Source organism: Microtus ochrogaster, chromosome 2 (genome assembly GCF_000317375.1).
Source record: "Microtus ochrogaster isolate Prairie Vole_2 chromosome 2, MicOch1.0, whole genome shotgun sequence".
NCBI lineage: Eukaryota > Metazoa > Chordata > Mammalia > Rodentia > Cricetidae > Microtus > Microtus ochrogaster.
In genome coordinates, this window is record NC_022010.1 from 27,585,131 (window position 1) to 27,608,126 (window position 22,996).

Sequence of the window (22,996 nt, forward strand, 5' to 3'; positions counted from 1 at the left end):
AAAAATTAAAAAAAAAGAATTAATCCACAACTCTTCACTTTAGTCTCACACAAATTCTTCAGACATTGGCAAAAGACAGTCACTTTCTTCACCAAAATATCACAATGATTTCTAAGCAACGTATTAAAATTCTCCTCTGAAGCCTCTTGAGTAAGACCTTGACAGTTCAAATAACTCTTAGTGTCTGTCTTCCATGCTCCTACTAGTATGGCCCATTAAGCAGTGCTTAACGCATTCCACTGCGTTCATAACCCAAAGTCCAAGATCCTCCAAACAAAGGCATGGTCAACCCTATCAGAGCAATACCCCAGTCCTTGGTAACAACTTCTATGTTAGTTAGGGTTCTTTCATTTTTTGTATTTTATGTGCATGTATATCTGTGTGAGGGTGTCAGATCCCCTGGAACTGGAAGTACAGATAGTTGTGAGCCACCATGTGGGTCCTAGGAACTGAACCCAGGTCCTCGGGAAGATCAGGGAGTTCTCTTAACCACTGAGCCATCTCTTTAACTCTCACTGTTTCTAATTGCTATGAAGAGATACCATGACCATGGCAACTCTTATAAAGGAAAACATTTAATTGGGGCTTGCTTATACTTTCAGAGGTTCAGTCCACTATCCTCATGACTGGGAGTATGATGGCATGCAGGCAGATGTGGTGCTGGAGTTGTAGCTGAGAGTCCTACATCTTACAGGCCGCAGGAAGTTGAGACAGTGGGTGGTGTCCTGATCATAGGAAACCTCAAAGCCTGCTGCCATGGTGACACCATACCCACTCCAACAAAGCCACATTTCCCAAGAGTGCCACTCCCTATGATATCCTGGGGGCAATTACATTCAAACTACCACAGAGGGTCACTGGTACCTTATCTAGTCAGGACTCTCACAGGTGGGACCAGATCCAATGACCTTGTCTCTCCAAACACCTTGTTTGTTCCTGCCTCTATAGTGAAGAAAGCAGGGTGTTTTCACAACATTCCTACCACAGAATGACTACTCCATGGGAAACATTTTTAAAAATCAAGGAAGACAGACAGATGTCTGACTACTGGCGGGATGTTTGTTCCCCTGCCTATGACCCGGAATAAAGCTTGGAGGAGCAGGAATCCTCCTATGGGTGCAACTCCACAGCTCTAGAGGCTCACATGGGGAGCAGACTGGCCCACGGATCTGACCTGCAAGCTGCTATGAAATGACTTGGAATGGTCACTCACTTTGTAAGACACATCTCTGGGAGGTATCAGACTCACACCTTCATTGTACCAACACATCTCGGAGACTCACAACAGTCCAGCACAGTGGCAAAAGTATTGAGCTGCCACCAGCATCCCAGTGCAGTCTGAGCAGAAGGCTGGGCTTGGAATCTCAGTTCTGTCTCCATCCAGTGGGCTGGCTTCTGTCCTGCTTCCAGTGAGAACTAGAGTAAGAATCATCACAGATGCCCGGGGTGGCATCTATAATCAAAGACTGGATACACCATGTCTTTAGAGACAGTTTGCGTTTCCCTTCTGTTTACAAAGGTGGGAAACCCATCCTCTCATTTCATCATTTGCCAAGAAGCTGCTCGCTCTCCAGGAGCCTGGGCACAGTGCAGAGGCTTCTGGGTAGGTACTATGCTCCAGGCTCTGCAAAGATTCAGGTGTCCTGGGTAAAGACTCACAGTGCAGGCACAGGGCACTCCTGGTGATCAAACAGCTATCCTAGGAAGCACATATTCGTTTCCTCACTACGTGCACAGTCTAGGCTTGATTTCCAATGCTCCACAAATGAAATGCTACCCCAGCTTGTGTTCTGTATCTAGCCAAGTCACAATAAACAATGTGACTTTACTCTAGTTTCCTTCAACGAAAGAGGGAGAGCATCCTCCTGAGCAGAAGTAAATAATAAAAATACCTCATATTCCACGAGTGTCACAGATTATTTACAATTATTATGGAGACTCAAGGTAGCTAAGACCATCACCACCCTGGTCTCTCTACCCAATGATCATGTTGTCACCATGTCTGAAGAGTCATCTACTTACACTAGTGCTTCCCCATGGCGTCCGCAGAATTCTCTCTGAATCTCTGGTCACACAGAAATTTAACACAGATCATTTGGGATCTTCTGTTGTCTCCTGAAGACAACGTCAACTAAAGATACTGTATGTGCCCAGTTTCTTTTCCCATGGAGTTGAGCACACCGTGTTGTCATAAATAAGCAGAGCCCTGTAGGGTTACACGTGTGATTTTATTTAGATGTTGTCTGTGATCTATTGTAAGATATACAAACAGATTAAAAATTGTTTGACAGTTTTTAATGCCACTTTAGATTCAATTCACAACTGCATTGATAATACTGCAAGATAAAGATACTCTCCTTCATAAAACAAAAACTCCTTGCTAGTCTTGCTGACACACTCTTTGCGGTCTTTAAGGGATTCAAGTGTATCACATATTTCTGCTGAAAATATTACAAAGCTTTCATGACCCTTTCCATCCTCTGCTCATAACAATTCTGATGTGTTAAAAAATGTATGGGGATGAAAACATCCATCTTCTAATAGCATCTTAGTGAATAAAATCTAAGTACTGAAGCTCTGGGTTTGTACAATCATTTATTTGCCTTCTGCAGTGCACTGATGTGCAGACTCAGGCATCATCTATCCACTACCTACCCATGCACCCATCCATCTACCACCCATCCAGACCTCCACCCATTCGTATATCCTCCTACAATCGCTTCATCTATTTACCACCCATTCGTCCATCCACTCACCAATCCACCCGCCCACCTACCGCTCACCCATTCGCTCACCCACCCATCTATCATCCATCTACCCACTTAGCTACCTACAATCCATCCATCTATCCATCCATCTGTCCACTTCCCACCCACCCCTCCATCTATCCATCTGCCTGAGTCTATAAAATGAGAAAAAAATGTCAGAAATTCATCTAAAATACATAGGGACATAAAAGCTGGGAACAATTTAAAATAAGCCTAAAATTTATAACTGTAATTCTAAGATTGAAATTCATAGAAATAGAATATGCTATGAAATTCTGTTCTTCATTTGCTTTAGCAGATACTTTTTAAAAATAGAAACAGAAAATTTAAACATTTTTGTTTTGTGCTCTTCTGTAAAGTATTGTATTAGAAGCAACTTGGGTTTAAACTTTAGACTAGATCAGATTTGCCGAAAGATACTCTACAGGTAATCTAAACAAGATTTTAGCCACTTTCTATTCTTTCAAGAGTTACAGAATACATTGGGCAAAAGATTTCTCACTAGCTATAAAAACAAACTTAAACTAACTGGTTGATAAACTATAAGACAACCAACAATTGATAAGCCCCCAAATATTTATGAATAAAGTGCCACTAACTTCATTATATATGATATCAGAAAAGAAATCCTGACAATGGCTGGTAGCTTTAATGTATTTCCTCCACCCTGAGAACGTAAGGGCCCTTAAATGAAGGAGTGCTGCTAAATGTGAGTTCTGGGGGCCACAGGGAACAACAGAGGCAAACTACTGTAAGCAGAACAAAAGACTCAAAAAATGGCAAAGTCCTGAGGATGATGCCAACGTGGAAGGTCTCAGTGCTGGAAAAACAGAAATGAGAAAGAAACAAAAAAGCTTCTTTAAATTACTAACATGATAGCAAGTCTCAGCGATGGCCATGTGTGTACAGGGTCCAGGATGATCACTGGAAGTGCATGCCAGTCCACCCAGCAGCAGAGAGCACTGGGACACACGCCAAAGCAGGGCACAGACAGGGGGCTGTAGATGGGTTTTTACTGCCAAATTTGATGTGATTAAACCTATACTGGCAGGTGTTACAAGATGGCTGCCCAAGTGGACAAGTGCCCTCTCACACAGAGGGTGATATGGGCAGCTGGGTGATGTCCCCAAACTCATGAGCAAACATCATTCGTTACCACCCCACTGACACTGTGCATCAACGGACACAATTCGTCCCAGCTCTAGATTCTTCTTTTTATCCAAAGTGAGCGATACTAACATCTGCAGTGTGCGTACTTCATTTGAAGTGTGTACATAAGGGGTCCTGGGGAATCCACATCCTAGCACGTCCATGAGGTCCTATCTGTAACCCACCTGGAACACCCAGTGACTTAGCTAAATGAGTAGCTGTCCTTCCTCCAGCAAAGCTGACACTGTCTTCCTGGAATCAGAGCCCCGCCTACACCAGGGACCAGACAGCAGAGGGGAAGTCAGGGTTCTCTGCCATGGCAACTGGCTGGATCCAGTTTATATGGTGAGGTACTTTTTAACATTAAAATGTGCCAACAATGTGAGAGATTACTGTGCTTCAGGAGGGGGTGAAGGCCTGTTTGAGAGACTGAGTGTGAATCCAGCCACAGCACCATGGGTCGTGAACAGCTGGCGGCATCTCTCAGCTAAACCCAAGCTCCTAAGGTTCTGAGCAAGTGGGGTGAGGTGCTGAATTATGCTCTCTCCATGGTAACAGAGGAGCAGGGATCCCAGGAAATGACATGTGTACGTCTCATCTGCACTGGGTGGAGTAAGAGGGGATCAGATGCGGCAGCTTTGCCATGTAAGCTCTGCAGACCCTGGACAGCTTGCATCTGGCCTGGCTAACTGGTGTCCACCCTATCAGGGCTGGCCACTATAGTGAGTTCCATTTGCAAAGTTGAACAGAAGTCACTAGTGGGCACTTTCCATGTGAGTCCCCACAGGGGCCAGCGCTTGAAAAGGGAACTCTCTGTTGTGGGCGCAAAGGTAACAGAAGCAACAGAGCACACAAAAACAGCGGACACACATTCACTTGGAGGCCACCAGGAGAAACGTCTCATTCTGACTTGTTAAACCTCTCCCTCTAGAACCAAGTCCACCTGGAAATCACCCTGCCGAGGAAAGAAAGAGTAAAGCAGTGCCACCTACTGGTTGGAAGACATCACTGCGACACAGCCATTCATCTTGCAAAGACCTGACGCTGGGCAGCTCCACAGACACATGGCAAGTCTGCCGGATCAGGAGGGACAAGAGTGAAGACTCTCCCAGCTGAGAGGGAAGCGAGATGCTATTTCGGGACTGTGCACTAGTTACAGCGTATTTCCTGGTGTGCAGCACGGTGTGCTGTGTTTAGTGGCACTTAAGTATTACACAGTAAATACTCAACAATCCAGAAGGATGTGCAGAAGCAATAGCACACTGTTAATACAAAAGTTACTAAAGCTACAGGGTAATACCACTATGTGGGTGCAGAGATCACACGCGCTCCTAACACACTGCCATACGGTGCCCTGGCTGTCCCCTGCTGCCTGGCCCTCTGCGATTCAGTCGGACCAGTCATTCTCGTCAAACTCAGAGTCATCATCTGAGTCACTGTACTCCACAGCAATGCGTCTAGACAAGATTGTGGCCACATCGTTCCCCACTGGCTCCCGTTTGGCTTCCTGCTCACGTTGCTCCTGCACCTTTTTCAACTGGATTCCTGGAAACACAATGTGAGGAGGAGAGTCAGTATCTTTGCTAGTTCACAGTGAAGGAAAAAAACCAAACAGGTCTCCCTGTTTCTACTGAGTCTACAAATACAAGGTGGTGGCCATCTGAGAGCAGAGAGAATGTGTGTGCTGAGTCTACTGCAGGTAATGGACACAAAATAGAACCTTCTGCACAAGCGGGTGGTAACACAATATGCAGGGAATTTAATTTCATCTGGACCATGTTAAACTTTTCTCTTTGACAGAATTTCAGACTTATGGGCTAGCTCTGAAACCAGAAGGAAAATATCCCCACATTATTTGCCCTGACAATGCTGGAACAAGCTTTCCCAATCTGTCACACACAGACACACTGACATAGGCACAGACACAGACAGACAGACAGACACACATACCACATGCCATCACGTATTCACTTTTCTCTGGACCGTTCAGGAGTTACATGGCACATAATGTCCCTATACCACTAAGATACTCCACGTGGTCTTTCTTTAAGAAAACATCAAAACCAGAAGTTATCATAGATGAAGACTGTTACTATTTTCTCTATAAATATTATTCAAATGCCACCACTAAGCCAATCTACTGGGGGCATTTTCCCTGGCTCAGGTTCAACCATCTCCTTCCTTATTTGCCCCCATTTCTGGTAAGCTTTAATCTGGACAGTGCTTTGATCTCCACATTCACAAGCCTCACATCTGCAGAGAATGTCGATGGTCTTTAGGAGCATGGCAGTCACTGGTTATGGACTCACTAGATTGGCCACGGGGGGGTACAAGAGCACATCTCGTACTCTCTTCCTTTGACCGGAAAGCTCACACACACATACACACACACACACACACATACCCACACACACACACACACACGCACACACGCACACACACACACGCACGCGCGCTTAAGGTATTCTGGCTTTCAAACTTCATCTCTTAAAAAACTGGTCTATCAATGATGTTCAAGGTACTTGGAGGGAATTTTTTTAGTAGTTTGCGAGTGTGTGTGTGTGTATGCACGTGCGCGCGCGCGCACACACACACACACACACACACGCGCGCACGCGCGCGTGCACACCGCGCGCACATTGGCTTGGTTCAATGAGCTCAGGCAGAGGCAGAGGCAGCTGCACCTCTGCTCTGTCAAGGGTATTATACCAGTGCAGTTCCTAGGGTTGCAGATCAGCAACTGCTCTCACTTATTTTCAGCTGAGACAAACAGTAACCAGGAGGCCATACGGTCCCCAAGGCTCAAGCAGCTCCCTGCACATTCCACAGTCTGTTGCTTTCTTGGCCACCCTGGTTATGGATGAATGGTTCTACACACAGGTCTTCCTGGAAGGCCCTGGGGCAGTCAAACAGGCAAGGGCTGGGCTCCCTCTACTGAGTATACACGATGAACATGACATCACCCCTGCGTTGGGGACTTGGGTTTTTTGTCTGGCACAATCTGTATGCTGCTGAATAAATGCCAGAGCCACTGGCTCAGCACATCGAGCTTCTCTGATGAGTCCAGAGTAAACTTAGATTTGTTTACAATGAACCCATTGCTGGCAGCTCACTTTCTTCCATTTTACTCTTGTGGTACAAAGTGGAGAAAGATCCTATTACTTAATCTATCATTTGATGTTTAATTTCTGGTTTCTTGTCAAGTACACCTTTCCTGAACTTTAAACTTTTTTATTATAATGTGTTTCCATGTTACCTGTAAAAGAATTCCAACTTATTAAGAAAGTAACAAAGGTCAGAATGTGCAGTTATCTTTTGAGGGTAGTGTAGCCAACTGAACCCCAAAGCAGTCTCTTCCAAAAGGGAGACTGTGACACGGGGTGTGCACTTACCCATCCGGATGGCAGCCAGGAGGTCACTTCTTGCATCACTTATGGGTGGCTGTGTAGGTTCTGGGCGCTTTGCCTCAGCGCCAGGGGGACCATGCAGTGGGGAGGATGAAAGAGAAGAGGGGCCAGGAGGGCCAGGTGGAGGAGGTGGGGGACCTGGAGGAGGCGGTGCTGTGGCCAGGAGCCCAGTGGAGGGCTGGTGAGGAGGAGCGGGGTATGTGGAACCAGCTGAGGCAGGGAACGGGGGCTGTGCGGGGATCTGCAGAGGGCTGACGAAGGCAGTTTGTGCTGAAGGAATCATGGGTGGAGGGGGAGGTGGCGGTGGTCCTGAGGGGTTGTAGTATTCAATTATCTGTGCTGGAAGCACCCTAAGGAACAATAAAATACAGTCACCCAAGTGAGCAGGGAGGGTCACACCTTCCTATTTCTAACAGAGCTTATCGAGGGGATCATGTCAGAGACAGTGCATGCTGCTGCAAGCTGGGGAGTCACTGCAGGGTACATGGGTCCACTCTGAGAGTCAGTTCCTTCCAGTTTTACATTATTCATCGTGACAATGAAAAAGCACTGAAATGCACCTAAAACAACCACTTGAAAAGCATGGTCAATTCTTGTGGAAGGCTAGGGACATACACGGCAGTAGAAGACTAGTACTCTTTCCATCCTGGGTATCTCAAAGATGCTGTGTAGCTCCTAACTTTATCTCAGGAGGCCTCTGAGGCCAAGGAGACAGGGGTTGGGAGGATGCTGTCTTCTCTGCCCCAGTCCAATGAGAATCTCTAGGGTTAAGGTGCCCAGCAGCGTGTCAAACACCCCAAGAGACAGGACAATGGTTTTCAAAATCACTGACTCTCCATGCACCTGATGGAGCAGCCTTAAAACACATTCTAGTAATCCCAGCTTAGCCGAGGCCTAAGGATAGGAGACACCTAGACCCTGTGCTCTCCTTTTTCAGGCTGTGGGTATAATTGGAAAGCAAGGCCAGCACTCGGGTAAAGACACATTGCTATATTCAACTTTCCTGGGCATAGAAACTAGGGAGCATTTTAAAGAGTAATTCTGAAAGAGCTAACAGATAACCGACCAAAATAAAGGGGAGGGGCCCAAGTGAACGCGAACATGATCAGGAAGGGTCTGTACACAGTGGAGGCATTCAGCTCACAGAGCAGAAAACAAGAAGTGTAGGGCAGAAATCCTCAGGAGCCCGGAGGCTGAGAAAGGGGGATACAGGATGAATGGCGGGGAGTGGCATTCCATGTTTTCATTGGCTATGACCAGCACTCCCTGAGAAACTCGAGGTGTGGGCAGGCTCACAAATAAGCACTTTAGCCTTTATTGATGAACAGGGACACACACAAACACACCGTCCAGCTGAGATGTGGCTACGAAAGGAGATGGTCAGTGGTGGGGTTCTATTTTATTTGACACAGACTCTGTCAACACTGACACTAAGCCCAATCATTCTTGACTATATTCTATGTGATAAACTTGTGTCTACCAAGACACAAATTCAAGAGCAACAACGAACATGAGTAGCAATTTACCCATAGTCGGCTGGAGCCACTGAAGTAGAAGCCTGGGACCCCTCTGGGGCCTGGGGAGGAGGTGGGGGCGGTGGCTGCTGAGGTCTGTTTAGAGCCATGTGCCTTGCTGAGGCAGACGAGGGTCGGTACTCATGCTCAGCGCCTTGGTTTGTGGCTCCATGCAGCGGTGCATCCCCAGCTGGGCAGGACGGTGTCACCGGCTGTGGTTGCAAAGAGTGGCTGGGAGTAGCAGGATAAGAGTAATCGGTGACGTCGGATGTGTGCGACCTGATTTCGGAGGAAAGGGGATGAGAGAAATTGGAGTTTTAAAAATGTCCCCTAAGAGGTAGGTGCATATCTAAGAGTAACAGCATTGTCAGCACACAAGGATGGGACAGTTATTCCTTTTAACAGTTAAAGTTATCCCTTTAACTGGACAACTAGATCCAGTCCCATGAGAGCGGCTAAGCACAACACAATTATTTTAGCAGCAAGCCCCAGTGTTAGATGGATTCAGAGTTGATGCTTTGATAGGTCAGACCAGTAAGCGGGGACCGGCAGAGCCTTGTTGTCACAGCATTCCATGTATTTCTTTATGAAGACAATGCTATATGTCAAACACCATTTCATTCACAAACAATATCTCGGATGAACTCCAGAGGCAATAAAATATGACAGCATATAATTAGAACAGCAAGAAGAGAAAGTGGGGGTCCACCATGCAATAGTGAGCCGCACTTGTCTTAAATGGCAGGAATATTTTTTTACCCAAAGAAGGAAAAGCAACACTGACAGTTTTCCTGGGCTGTAAGCACACCGTCACAACAGAGCTCTAAAAGGAAAGGAGACCTTGAGTGAGTTAGTGAGCAGTTCGGAAAGAGGCTGACGATGGGCATCCTGCAGAGCCTGGATGGGAGGAGGGTAAGAACCAGCATATGTAGCAGCAGCCATAAGCATGTTAGTAGGAGGCACATGTTCTCGCCTGAGTTACAGGACAGTCAGTAGGGGTTGCACATCCTCTCACGATGCTGAAGCAGGGCTTGACCTTGGGCTAGGGATCCAAGAAAGCAAAATGACAAACCCTCTGGGCCTCCTGTCTTCCTTCGCGCCCCCTGCCTGATCCAGTCTCTTTGCGTCACTCATGAATTCAATGCCCATTTTCCTCCTCTCCCACTCTTCTCTTCTTGTTCTGACTTTTCTCACATATACTTGTTGATTCCTGTTAGGATTCAGCTTGTGTTTCTCTCTCTGAAGGGAAACAGGTAAACATACACTGGGGATGTAGAGAGGACAGGAATGAAGATACAAGCTCATGTCTGCCTTTGGGGCTTTGTGGGTAGCTTCCCCCAACAGGAGTACAGACCAAGTCAGAAGAATCTACTCCTTCCTGCTGTCCCCTAACTATAGCATAAGAATTAACAGCTGATTTCTCTCCTCTGTAAGCAGTGGTCTAGAATGCGATGTGCACATGGCGATGTCTGGCCCACTCTTCCGACTGCTAGCAACTGAGTTACACTATTTTAGAGGTAGAGGCTGTCTGTCCTGTACTCAGGTTCAGTGCATTCCAAAAGTATAAACGGATCTAAAACTATAGTGTCACTGGTGATACCCATAGTCTGCTAAGTAACTAGATGACTGATGTGTCACTCTCTAAACAAACTGTCATCCAGGACAGCACGGAATGCCTCCAGTGAGACACAGGATGTTCTGTGGTGCAAATGAGAACTCCATTCTTGGAAAACAGATTTGAGAAATAGCAAAAAGGAGCCAAAACAAAGACAGAGGAGACACACAATTGATGGGAAAAGGAAAATATAAGATTTCTACAGGGCAGGACTCTGATGAAGGGTGAAAACAGGAGAAGCAAAGGGGACTGGCCAGGTGAAGAGTGAAGGACCAGGAAACAGGGGCTTGCCAGCAGGCTGTGGGGGCAGAGGGCTCAGAGGATGCTGACTGAGTGGGCAGGCAGAAGTTGCCAGGAGACACCACCGATGTGGTGCTGAGGGACGTGATCCTGGGGCTCTGCAAGGTCAGCCTCCATGTGTTGCAGCAGAGAGAACGGGTGGGTTAAGATAAAGAGGCAGGAAGGAGGCTGTTCACCTACTGAGAGAATCCCATCAGTCCCCAGGGTTTGCAGAGAGGCAGCTGAGCAGAGCTGCAGCACTAAAGCATGGCCCAGAACTGGATGGGAGAAACTAGGGCAGGCTGGATGTGAAGATGCAGTAATTTCTGACTACAGGGAACATTCCATCAACTGTGCATCTGAAACTTACAGTTGGAGACAAGCCATGCCTAGCAATCTGTAAAAAAGAAGGCAGAACTGGAGTTTAGCTCACCTGGGCTGAGCTAAAACACAGTATATACAACTGTCTTGTGCGCACACCATGAAACTTGAGATTAAACTTTCCTTGGTATCTTTAATACACCACTAAAAATCATGCTTTTATCAAATATTTAAAATAAAACAATATTTAAAAATAAGATATTTTTAAGAAGTCAAAGAGCTAGGTATGTTGGTGCATGCCTTTAATCCCAGCACTTGGGAGGCTGAGGCAGATGGGTCTCTATGTGTTTGAGGTCTTCAAAGCCAGTTCCAGGGCTCCCAGGGCTATACAGTGAGACCCTGGGTCAAACAGACAAATAAACAAGCAAAACAAAGCAAAAAATAATAATAATAAGAGAAGTCCATGAAAAATGTGCGGCATGATTCCAATTTTGTAAAGATTATATCCCACACACAGGTGCAGGAAAACACTAAAGACAGACACAGCAAAATGCAAATGGGCTTCTCTGGATAACATCAGGATGGATATTTAATTTTAATGTCTTTCTGTAATATCCAGATATAAGTATGTTTTCTTCCATAATAAGATAAGGTTAGGGCTGGAGTGATGGACGACTCAGCAGCTAAATACACTGGCTGCTCTTGCAGAGGACCCAGGTTTGATTCCCACATTCACACAGCAGTTCAAAACCATCTGTAACTCTAGTTCTAGGGGATCTGACACCCTATTTTGCCTCTGCAGGAACTGTGCACACACACACACACACACACACACACACACACACAATGTCACGTACAAATACATACAAAAAACTAAAAAGAAAAACAGCATGTTCTTAAAAAGAGAAAAGGCAGTGTGTCTAATAAAATAAGCCAAACTTCCCAAATTAATTCAAGGTGTTCAGTCTAAGCCCAATGATGAACTGTGTTCTCTTTGCTGGTAAGTTATGTATGCCAAGAGTAAGTCTTGGGAAAGACTATGAGACAAAAGCAAGTTCTGACAAAATGATCCACCTGGCTCTGTTTTCGTAAGCTAAGAGAAATGAAACCTTATCTAGACCATGTGAGCATACAAGCAAAGTATAAAATAATTCCAATGGCCATCAGCATCATGTCAGGCATGAAATAATCTCATCTCAGGTGGTAGGTTGAGAAGGCTTCAACTGAGGAGCTAAAAAAAATCCACAGGTTTCCCATCTACACAAGTTTAAATTAGAGTGCAGATGGAGTGAAAATGGGCATGTGATTTGTGTGACAAAATTAAAATCTTACTAAGCTATTTGTCAGAACAACAAATTGATGCCAATGAGGACTCTTGGGTCCCTGTATCCCTCACCTTAGGAGCAGACTATAATATCAATAAACTGATACTAAAGTTCAGTTGTGAGGCTAGAACCCAAAGCTCCCAGATTTCTCTAAATACTTAAGGTAGAAGGTGTACAGAAAGAATACCTGGGGTGTGCCTTTTCAGAACTCAGAGGCCTGGGCAGGAAGCAGTATCAAACATCCTGTAACTCCTAAACAGTCTCCTAGAAAACACCCACATAGTCCTTGGGTAGGTAGATACTGCTCTAAATGCTGAGGTTTTAATGGTGAAAAGAAGAAAGAACCAAAAGGAAAGAGATCAAGCATAAGGTATGTACTTGATTTCTTGCTATTTTTGACTGTCCTTGATAAACACTTGGAGATTTGTTTGTTGTTGCTATTGTTGTTGTTTTAAAGATAGAGTCTCACGTATCCCAGGACAGCCTCAGGTATGTAGCTTAGGACGACGCTGATTTTCTGACCATCCTGCCTCCACCTCTGAGCCCTAGGATTAGAGGCATGTGCCACCTCGCCAGGCTTATGAAACACCAGGCTTCACACCCAGGCTTCACACCTGCCAGGCGATCACTCTTCCAACTGTGGCGTGCACCCAGCTTGAATTCTAACTTGTAAATCTAAAAATCCACACAAATGGATCACAATGATTCAATAAGACAGAAGCAAGACATTAAACCAAAGTTAAAACTGGCTGGTCAGTCGCCCATGGGTCTCGGTGACAAATGTGACCTTATGACTCCACTGTTTGCACCTGCAAGAAATATTCTTACTTAGGAGCTGTCACCTCTTAAAAGAAAACTTGGCAGGACGTCCTCCTGAAATGAAACGTGTAAGATGAGTTATCTGGAGTGAGACATCAAGCCCTTGGTGTCTGAGTCTTCTTCAAATGAAGGCCTCCCAGGCTCCCTACTAGCAACCCATGATCATAGACAGTTAGATGACAAAGAACAAAAGAAATTCAACATTCTCCATTAAAGTAGTAAGGGCACACCTAAGCAAAATTCAAGTCATTGGCAGTCACCCAAGTTCAGAATCCACATTTAAACTCCACTTTCCCGATTAACCACAGAACAAACTTAAGAAAGTTGAAAAAGCATGCAAAGTCACCCAATCTGAAATAGCACTGCCTAAGGCATTATTTTGAAAGCAAAATATAGGTGTCATTTTCAAGGACAAAGTGGGGCACACAGAAACCCAAAATACAGGGGCTCAAACATGGGGAGAGGGGTCCATAACATGCACACACCTAGTATCTGGGGACAGAGATCCCTCGGAGGATGCTCCGTGGTGCACACTCTGAGACAACCTGTTGTCGGGCCTAAGCTCTTTGTCATACGCCATCATATTCCACTCCTGGCGCCTGTTTCTGGCTTTTCTAACCTTTTTCACCTCACGGGTGGTGCCATCTACACGTTTTTGCTCCTGATGTCCAGGAAAAGAAAGCAAGCATGCCAAGACAGAAGGGGAAGGAAAACAGAGGTTAGATGCAGTGAAATACACAGAAAACAAGCCGGTGCACACGCAAGAGGCATTTTCATACTGCTATACCCGACTGCGTTTGCCTCGGGCCCACCAGGTCCATCAGAAATAAAGCGGGTCTCTAAAGAAACAAAAGGCTCCCACTCCCACTACAGTGCTTACCTTCGCCTTTATGACAGGACTCTTGCTTGCTAGGGTAATGACCTGTTTAACATGCTCGCACCTAGACCTGCATTGCCCATCTGAAGTATCTGGTAAAACCATTCATAAAAATCATTTTCTTCATTGATACACTTTGAATGCCCTACATGAATGTGCATGCCCGCACAGACACACACACACAGACACACACACACACACACAAACAAACACACACACACACACAAATAAAACTTACCTGTTTACACACAAAGTCAGTCTTATACCAGTCCTGTTTGTCAGCTAAGGCACATTCAGTGCTCACTGGGGTCCCATACAAGCCCCTCCTGCAAGGTGAGACCCTCTTTGTGCACCTACACAGCTCATACCTGTCCTTTTTCTTACACGGGCATCTATAATCTTTCTTAACAAAGGTTGTATCCTCCCCCTCCACCCATGAACCTCACCACACTGCTTTAACTTTACAGGAAGCATACACTCAATAAATGCTGGCTGAATGACCAAAGCCACACACCATGGCTTAAGCACAAGCATGTCCCAGCGGCCATGCTCAGCACTCAGGCACTGTTGATACAAATGGCAAACACACACACACACACAGTTTCTATCCTCATAGAGCTTGTACTCTGGAAGGGGAAGTCTGAAAGTGTCTCTGTTGAATGTGGTAAAATATAAATGTATCTATATTTTAAAATGTGATATATCTTATACACAACTTTATATTAGACACACATTATATATTTATACATTCCTATATTTAAATATTTATATGTATACCAAATGTCTGCAGTTTAAGACAGTAGATAGTGTGGATTGTTTTCAGAGGTGTTTAGAGGTTCTGAAACAAAGAGTAAAAACAAAACACACACGAGATAGCAGACATCAGGGAAGAAAGAAAGAAATTTTAAAAAATCAATGAAAGGGTTGGTTATTTGAAAAGATAAGTAAGACTGATGCTTAGTCAAACCAATGGAAAGAATCCAAACAGGACACAAATTAATAGAATTATAGATGAAAAAGGAAATACAGGAATAGAAATATTCAGGTAACACATGAAAAAACTGCTCTGCCCCACTGGCCCTCAACGATATGCAAATTCACAGACCACAGAAAAGGGCCCTGCAAGAACCTTCTTAGGAAACCCAGAAGACAGCTACATGCAGAGTCTGTCTCAACTCAGCCAGAACAGCACTCACTAAGGAAAACACTGCCTGGGAGGACAGAGAGAGGGGGGAACCATAAAGACTTTCTGGGCGTGGATGTAATGAATCCTGCATCTAGGGAAGCAGTATAGAGTTCACTGAAACCCAAACCAGACCGGCTCCCCCATTGCGAGGATTTGCCCAAAGGACTCTAAGTCAGCTTATCAAAGAGATAATTCTTCCCCAAGATTTACTGCAGTATTTCTCACAACAGCTAATTGTTGACTGTCAGCAGAGGCGTGGTAAAGACAACGTTGGATTCAGGCACAACGAACTGAATTCAGCTACAAAGAACGCGGGAAAATGCATCAACTGGAAATTCTGATATTAAGTGAATTAAGTCTGACTCCAAAAGACAAATATCACATGTATTCCCTCATTTATGGATCCTAGATTTTATTTTACATACATACATACAGAGAGAGAGAGAGAGAGAGAGAGAGAGAGAGAGAGAGAAAACACAATATCTTTATGAAACCAGTATAAGAACAATGACTATATGACAGCAACAACAAAAGAATTTTCTTTCAACAGGCTGTTGACCAGGAAAGTAAATACTCAGGGCTGGAGAGATGGTTCAGGGGTTAAGAACATTGGCTGTTCCTCCAGCAGCCCAGGATCCCATTCCCAGCACCTACATGTGGCTCACAACCTCTGTAACTCCAGTTTCAGGGGATCTGACACCTTCTTCTGGCCTCTGCAGACACGCAAGTAACACTAATTCATACAGGAAAAGCATCTATTAACATTAAACAGACAAACAAACAAATAAAATTTTCAGAAGAGAAACCCTCTCCTGACAAGGAGCCTAAGAAGGGAAAGCCTTTCGGGAAGGCAGGAAGTGTCCTTGGAAGGCCCTCCTGAAAGTCCTGGGTTTTGCACTGAAAGGTGTGGTGCACTGGAGAAAAAAATGCCCTTCACTATGTTTCTTCTTCCATGACTGCTTCGCTTGAATTCTTTGTAAAACTCAGTAGTTCTTCCCAGATTCCATAGTTACATCTGTGCACACCATGAGTGTAAGAAGAGTGTAATCAAACACACATTTTACAAACCCTGACTCAGAATTGGGGCACCCTCCTCCTCTCTACCTGCTCTTTGTCTCTTGTCTTCTCTCTGAAGTGAAGCCAAGACTTGTGCATATGATCAGGTGCTCCGCTGCTGAGCTACGCCTGGCCTGTTCTTTAATTCTATTTGCAGGCAGTAGTTGGCGCACGCCTTTAATCCTAGCACTTGGGAGGCAGAGACAAGCAGATCTCTGTGAGTTCGAGACCAGCCTGGTCTACAAGAGCTAGTTCCAGGACAGCAGGACAGGCTCCAAAGCTACAGAGAAACCCTGTCTCAAAAAAACAAACAAAAAAAATCTATTTCCAAACCGCAAGTTCTTATTCATCTTCAACTCTTACTCCAATTAGGCCAATACATCTAAATGCTTCAAACCTCAAGACTACCCCACAGAGAGCTAAGTATTTCTTCCAATGTGATTCAGTATTTGTCAAGCAAGCCAGGTGGTTGTTTTGTTATTATATTTTTTGTTTGTTTGGTTTTTGTTAATTTTTCAAGACAGAGTTTCCTTGTGTATCCCTGGCTGTTCTGGAACTAGCTATGTAGACCAGGCTGGCCTGGAACTCACAAGATCCACCTGCCTCTGCCTCCCGAGTGCTGGGATTAAAGGTGAGCGCCACCACCACCCAGCAATATTGTATTTTATTGTTGTTTGTTCTTGTTTTTGTGGTTTGTGTTTGGTGCTTTTCTTTTTGAGAAAAGGTCTCAGTATGCAGCCTTGGCTGGCCCAGAATCTGTTACATAGACCAGGCTGGTCTTGAAGTTATAGAAATCTGCCTGCTTCTGCCTCCCCATGTTGACCTAGGGTGTTGATTTCTGAACACAGTTTATATAAAAAAAAAATCTAAACTCTCCATCCTAAGGGGGCAAGCTTCAAAGTGGAAGTCCCTGAACCTGAATGAGTCACCTTGTCCTTCCAAGATGGTGTGCAGGGTGGCTGTTTCTGATCGTGCTGGTTTGGGTTTCTCTCATTGTCCACCTCCCCACTCCTCAAGGGGAGGTTTATTTCTAGAAAATATCTCTGAAAGCACAGCTCACTCACGCTTCCCAATCTCTCGCAAATGCCTCACCAAGTTCTCAGTCACAGTGAGGTGGCACCCCAACAACATGAATGTGAGTAAGACAAACTCCCCAATGCCTGACAGGAGCGGTGACTGTTCTATGAAGCTCCGAGGGAGCAAAGGGACAGGGGTGACAAAACATGGTGAGAAACCAAACTGAAGAGTTTTTCGCTTCTTTTGTTAGAGGCATACAACTGCTGTAGAACAAATCCTGCCATATTTATTTCAAAATAGCCTTGCTGTGCTAAAACGTCAGAATTGTCATGTGAAAAGGGGGCCCCCTGAGCAAACCTGAGCCTAGATGTCATCCCTCAACTATCTGAGCAAAGGACCCGTGTGCACACTGATGAGTGCATCCACCAAGCCACACACCTTCTGACGTCGCTTCTCCTTCCTCTTGTCTTCTGTGTCCTGCAGCATCTTTTCTTTCCAGAGGTCAAAGAAGTAAGAGGGATCCGTGTAGAACTTCAGCCCATCCTTCTTGTCATCCCTATGGACCAACGCATTCAAAGTCAGAGCAAGAGTGATCACTAGCGGCCTTCATAGGGATGGTGACATTAAATTTAACACTTTGGATCCTAACGCCTACATGAGGCATCTGGCATCCTAACCACCTTATATATTATATGCTAAACTCCCTATTTGGAAAAACATGGAAACAGGCACAAAAGCAATTAACTCTACAATCTTTGAAAGTGAGAACTAACTAGGTGCAAGTCCTCTGAAAATTCCGCACAACTCAGAAATATCCAGTTTCAATAGCTCATGAATTAAAGGACCTATTCGGGTTACTCCAACAGTAAGCTACACATAGAGGAAGCTGGATGCTTGGTGTACACTAACTTCTACTGGGAACTTCAATACAGTTATGATAAAAACTAGTAAGTGCTCTGTCCCCTTTTGTCAATTCGGGTTTACTACGCAATATTTGGTAAAGAAGGCAAAATGTTTGTAGTATATGGATGCAACCGAAACACAATGTATTTTCAAGAAACTTCATTCCCTGTGGCTATGTCAGTTTCAAGCGCTGCTATGATTACTATAGTCTAAATAATATTTCAAGTCATATAAAAACTACTCCCTTATTTAACCAGTAATAACGTAGCCACTATGAATTAAGGTTATAATAGCAATCAACAGCACTGCTCAAGGGGCTAGAGAGATGGCTCAGCAGTCACAAGCTCCACCTTCTCTTCCAGAGGACCTGAGCTCAGGTCTCAGCACCCATGCCAGGTGGCCCACAACTGTCTTAACTCCACCCCCCTCTTCCAGCTTCTGATGACACTGTACTATTGGGTCCATATACACAGACAGATATAGAATCAAAAATTAAAACTGAATCTTTTAATAATGCTTCCCATTGCTCTCAGAATAAAAATGTAAGAATTAATAAACTACTTCAGCAATGTTTGGAATAGTCATGATGTAATGTGGACACTATGTTCAAAATTAAATCAGGAGGGCAAGATGGTGATGGTGCATGTACTTAATCCCAGAATTCAGGAGGCAGCCACGCGTGGATCTCTGTAAGTTCAAGGCCAGCCTGATCTACAGAGCTAGTTCTAGAACAGCCAGGGGCTACAAAGAGAAATCCTGTCTTAAAAAGACAAAATCAAACCAAACCAAAACATCAACAAAACAAAATTAAAGCAGTATATTTACTCTATATATCAATATTCCACTAAGTTATATAGGACCATAGGAGATGCAAAGTCAGTTAAATATACATAGATAGGAGAAAATTTACAGCCCAAATAAAGGAACGAGAGAGAGAGAGAGAGAGAGAGAGAGAGAGAGAGAGAGAGAGAGAGAGAGACCAACTAAGTGGGAAAAAAGGGTGGGCAGGAGAGAGGTTTCTAATGGGACACATCTTAGTTTTGAGTATGTATGCTCTAAATGCTAGGAAAGCACACTTGTCCCATTGAAGCTGAGGAATACCGTAGTGATATTTAACTTGTATTTTAATATATAAAGCTTGCATGAAGAACAAAACACAAAATAGCCACACAGTTAGTCAAACAGGCCAGGCAGTGGTGGCACACACCTTTAATCCCAATAGCTATACTAGTTAGCCTTAGAGGCTGGGTGGTGATGGTGCACGCCTTTAATCCCAGCACTAGAGAGGAATATAAGGTGGGATGAGACAGGAACTCGCTCTCTTTCAGTCTGAAGATTCAAGGAGGCCAGAGTTCTCTAGTGGCTTAGCTGCTTTGTTTTTCTGATCCTCAGGTTGAACCCCAATATCTGTCTCTGGGATTTTATTATTCGTGCTACAGGACACTGCCCAGCTCCCATTTCCAGGGTATGTGCCCATTTGTCTGAAAGAATCTCTCTGTCCTGCAGAAAGAAAAGGTGACACTCACAATTTTCCTACTGAGGCTACTCCAAACCAGACCAAGAGCCTGGGCCCTTTTGAGGAGGACCACAAGGCCCTGTAGTAGGAACGTCAGGATGGCAACCACAGACAAGGAACACACAGGCTTCTCTGTGGCCATCGCAGTCACTCAGTTGCAGCCCTGACTCTGGAAGTGAACACGATTGGCTGCCACTCTGTGCCCCGCAGGTGCCGGGGAAGTGAGATCCACAGAGAGGAGGGAAGATGGGCACAGGGACAAGGCTCGCCATGGGGGACAAGGAGGCAGTAAGAACGAGAACGAAAGGTCCACAGGTGATGACAGGATGCATGAGAAGAGAACATCATGGTGATGGGAGCGACACTCAGTGCTTGCTAAGAGCGTGTGCAGGCAGGCGGCCTCTTCCTATGAATGCTGCCCTGTTGCTTTTCTACTCTTTGCCTCTCGGAGTCTATCCCTGACATGCCCGACCACCACAGCAACAGCAGAACAGCAGCTGCCTGTGTGGTGACGAAGGGCTGGGACGAGGACTTCACCATGCTATAAACGAACCGTGCCATTTCTCTCCAGCGAACTTAGAGCATAAGGAATGGCATAACCACACCTGGTATCAGCATGAAGTGCCACTTCCGCTGAAGATCTCCGTGTCTGAGTACGAATGTCAGAACTCACACTCCAACAATTCTGTAGCCATGGCTCACTTCACTGGGTAGGGATGCAGCAGTTAACTGTTCTCAAAATGTTCTTTTCAACCCAAAGGAGCCCCAAGATGACCCCACACAGCACATCGGCACATTTCTGCCTCTGTTGAAGCATCCATCCGCCTCCACTGCAAAGGTGTGGGGAAGCCAAGAGGGAGCCGTACCTGTACGGTGTGAGAATGTTCAGGGGCGGAGGCTTGTCGCTCTGGTTGTAAATGTCAGCAACAGGGTTGGGAATACTGTTCTTAGAGACCACCTGCTGGTCTTGGATGGTAGAGCTTTTGAACGCTTTCTTCATGTTGATATCCTGTAGTGAGACTATGGAGAGAAAAGTCCCCCAGGCTGAGTTACGGAGAAGTATTTTCTGTTTAGAAATAAGCATCATTATTTGACTCAGAATCAGAAACACCTCCCAGAATGACCCAATATTGGCTTTTTGGAAACACTTTATTTTACATGCGCCTGAGGGATGTGTGCAGTGCCAACGCAGGCCAGAAGAGGGCACTGGATCCCCTGGAACTTGAGTCATAGGCAGTTGTGAGCCTTCCAATGTGGTTTGCTGAGAACCAGGTCCTCTGCAAGAGCACAGAACACTCTTAACCAATGAGTCATTGCTCTAGCTTCCAAAATGACCATTTTTGTTGCTCCTTAAAACCTTGCATAAATAGAATACCCTTTCCTCCCTCTAAAGAATAAGATTTCTCTAGGACATGAGATCAAATTACAGCTTTGTTTTCTTTTGTAACAACAGAAATAGTTCACTGGACCAGGGGATCTTTTTGCTGCTGTTGTTGTTTAATAAATAGTACTTCTCAGACACCACCCAGCTAACCAATGTGTACAGCATGCACAGCTCTGGGTATCTTAGGAGACACCATTAGGACCAGGATCAGCGCGATACCTGCACAGAACAAAACACTGATGGGAGCAGCCTACTCTCACATTGAGGGGGAACAGAGACCCTGAAGGTTTTCCACCTCTGACCCACACAACAGCGCTTCGATCTGGGAAACAAGTTAAGCTAAGTGATTGGATGTGGAAGCCTTCTTGCATATTTTTACAACTTTTACATTGCATTTAACTTATCCGACTTTGACAACTTTTAGGTGTCCAAGCTGGTCCCATCTGCCCTCCCACTAGGTCATCAAAACTATAATTTATATACCTTGTGTGACATCACCAATAAAGTGACAACCTAGAGAAGGGACCCAGATTCCTTAGCTTTTAGGAAAAGGTCTCTGCAATGTTAATATTCATGCCAATGCAAACAATATAGTAAAACTGTGCCAGGAAAGGAGTTCAAAGATATGACACATTACCTGAAACTTCTAACATTTAACCCAGTCATCTTTTCCAGTGTAGAGTTTATCATGAGCCTGCAATTCTATGAGCCAAAAAACGAACCCAGCAAGAAAGACAACCTAAACCCAACAGTGCCGCACATCTGCAAAGTGGATGATGAAGATAAAGACACTGAGGCCGGAGAGCCAGCACAACGGACAAGAGCACTTAGTGCTTTTGCAGGGACCTTAGTTTAGTTCCTAGCGCCTACACTGGGTGGCTCACAACTGCCTGGGACTCCAGCTGTGGGGCTGTGATGCCCTCTTCTGGGCTCCACAGATATCTACACTTATCCACACACATACAGAAAGACATGTAATTAAAAAATAAAATAAATCTTTTCTGTTGTTGTTGTTGTTCTGTTTTTGAGATAGGGTTTCTCTGTAGCTTTGGAGCCTGTCCTGGAACTCACAATGTAGACCAGGCTGGCCTCGAACTCACAGAGATCCACCTGTCTCTGTGCTAGGATTAAAGGCATGTGCCACCATTGCCCAGCAAAATAAATCTTCTTTAAAAGATACTATGAATTCCTTACCCAAACAGACCAAGTAGCTATTAAAATTTTATTTTTTAATCTGTAAATAAAACTTCAAAACTCAGTTAAAATGAGGTCATCCTGAGATTATTTATTATTATTATTGAATCCAAATGTAACATCTGCAACTTTTAAAAACAGGAGCATGGCATATGAAGCAGATGAGATGTGAATCTTTTTTTTAAAATTCTCTAATTAACCAAGTGTTATGGGGCATTCCCTTCCCATTCTTCTAGGAAGAGACAAGATAAGTGGCAGTGTGCTCAGCAAAGGGAAGCGCAGAAATCACACTGAAGTTGTTAATTGCTACTGTCGTGCCGACATGGTGTGCAGCTCGCGGCTTCCATGCAATTACCTACCCTCCTCCACTGTGGAGTCCAGCTGGGTGACTTTAACAGCAAGGCGATCAATTCTGTCTTGAAGAGAATTTGCTCTGATGTAGAAGTTGTTAGCCTCATTAAACAACTCACCAAATATGTCTTCTGCATGTTTGCCTAGAGTCGAGAAGGGAGAGAGGCACCTGCTGAGAAGCTGCGATGCAGGCTCGCTGCCACCACCACACAGGGCTTGTCCAAATGCATATCAAAGCAAGTGTCATGGTCCAAGGCCTTTAGAACAGTAAAATATTCCAGACAGCACAGAGTCTTCCTGGCTGCTCAAGCTGTC

General features: G+C 44.9%; 1 protein-coding gene across 2 annotated transcripts in view; it reads right to left on the reverse strand.

The window, feature by feature from the left end:
• Positions 1 to 2,209: 2,209 nt before the first annotated feature.
• Wasf3 (WAS protein family member 3) overlaps positions 2,210 to 22,996 on the reverse strand; it is a 91,130-nt gene continuing 70,343 nt past the window's right edge. Inside the window, exons 4-10 of one of the 2 annotated variants that reach the window (XM_005344691.2) lie at positions 22,690 to 22,824; positions 20,619 to 20,772; positions 17,772 to 17,889; positions 9,911 to 10,077; positions 8,851 to 9,117; positions 7,310 to 7,674; positions 2,210 to 5,462 (exon numbers count right to left, since the gene is read on the reverse strand). In XM_005344691.2, the coding sequence (XP_005344748.1) occupies positions 5,305 to 5,462; positions 7,310 to 7,674; positions 8,851 to 9,117; positions 9,911 to 10,077; positions 17,772 to 17,889; positions 20,619 to 20,772; positions 22,690 to 22,824 (1,364 nt within the window). In that variant the 3' untranslated portion in view covers positions 2,210 to 5,304. Of the gene's footprint in view, positions 5,463 to 7,309; positions 7,675 to 8,850; positions 9,118 to 9,910; positions 10,078 to 13,682; positions 13,859 to 17,771; positions 17,890 to 20,618; positions 20,773 to 22,689; positions 22,825 to 22,996 lie in introns of both variants that reach the window. The other variant, XM_005344690.2, reaches the window with a different exon arrangement.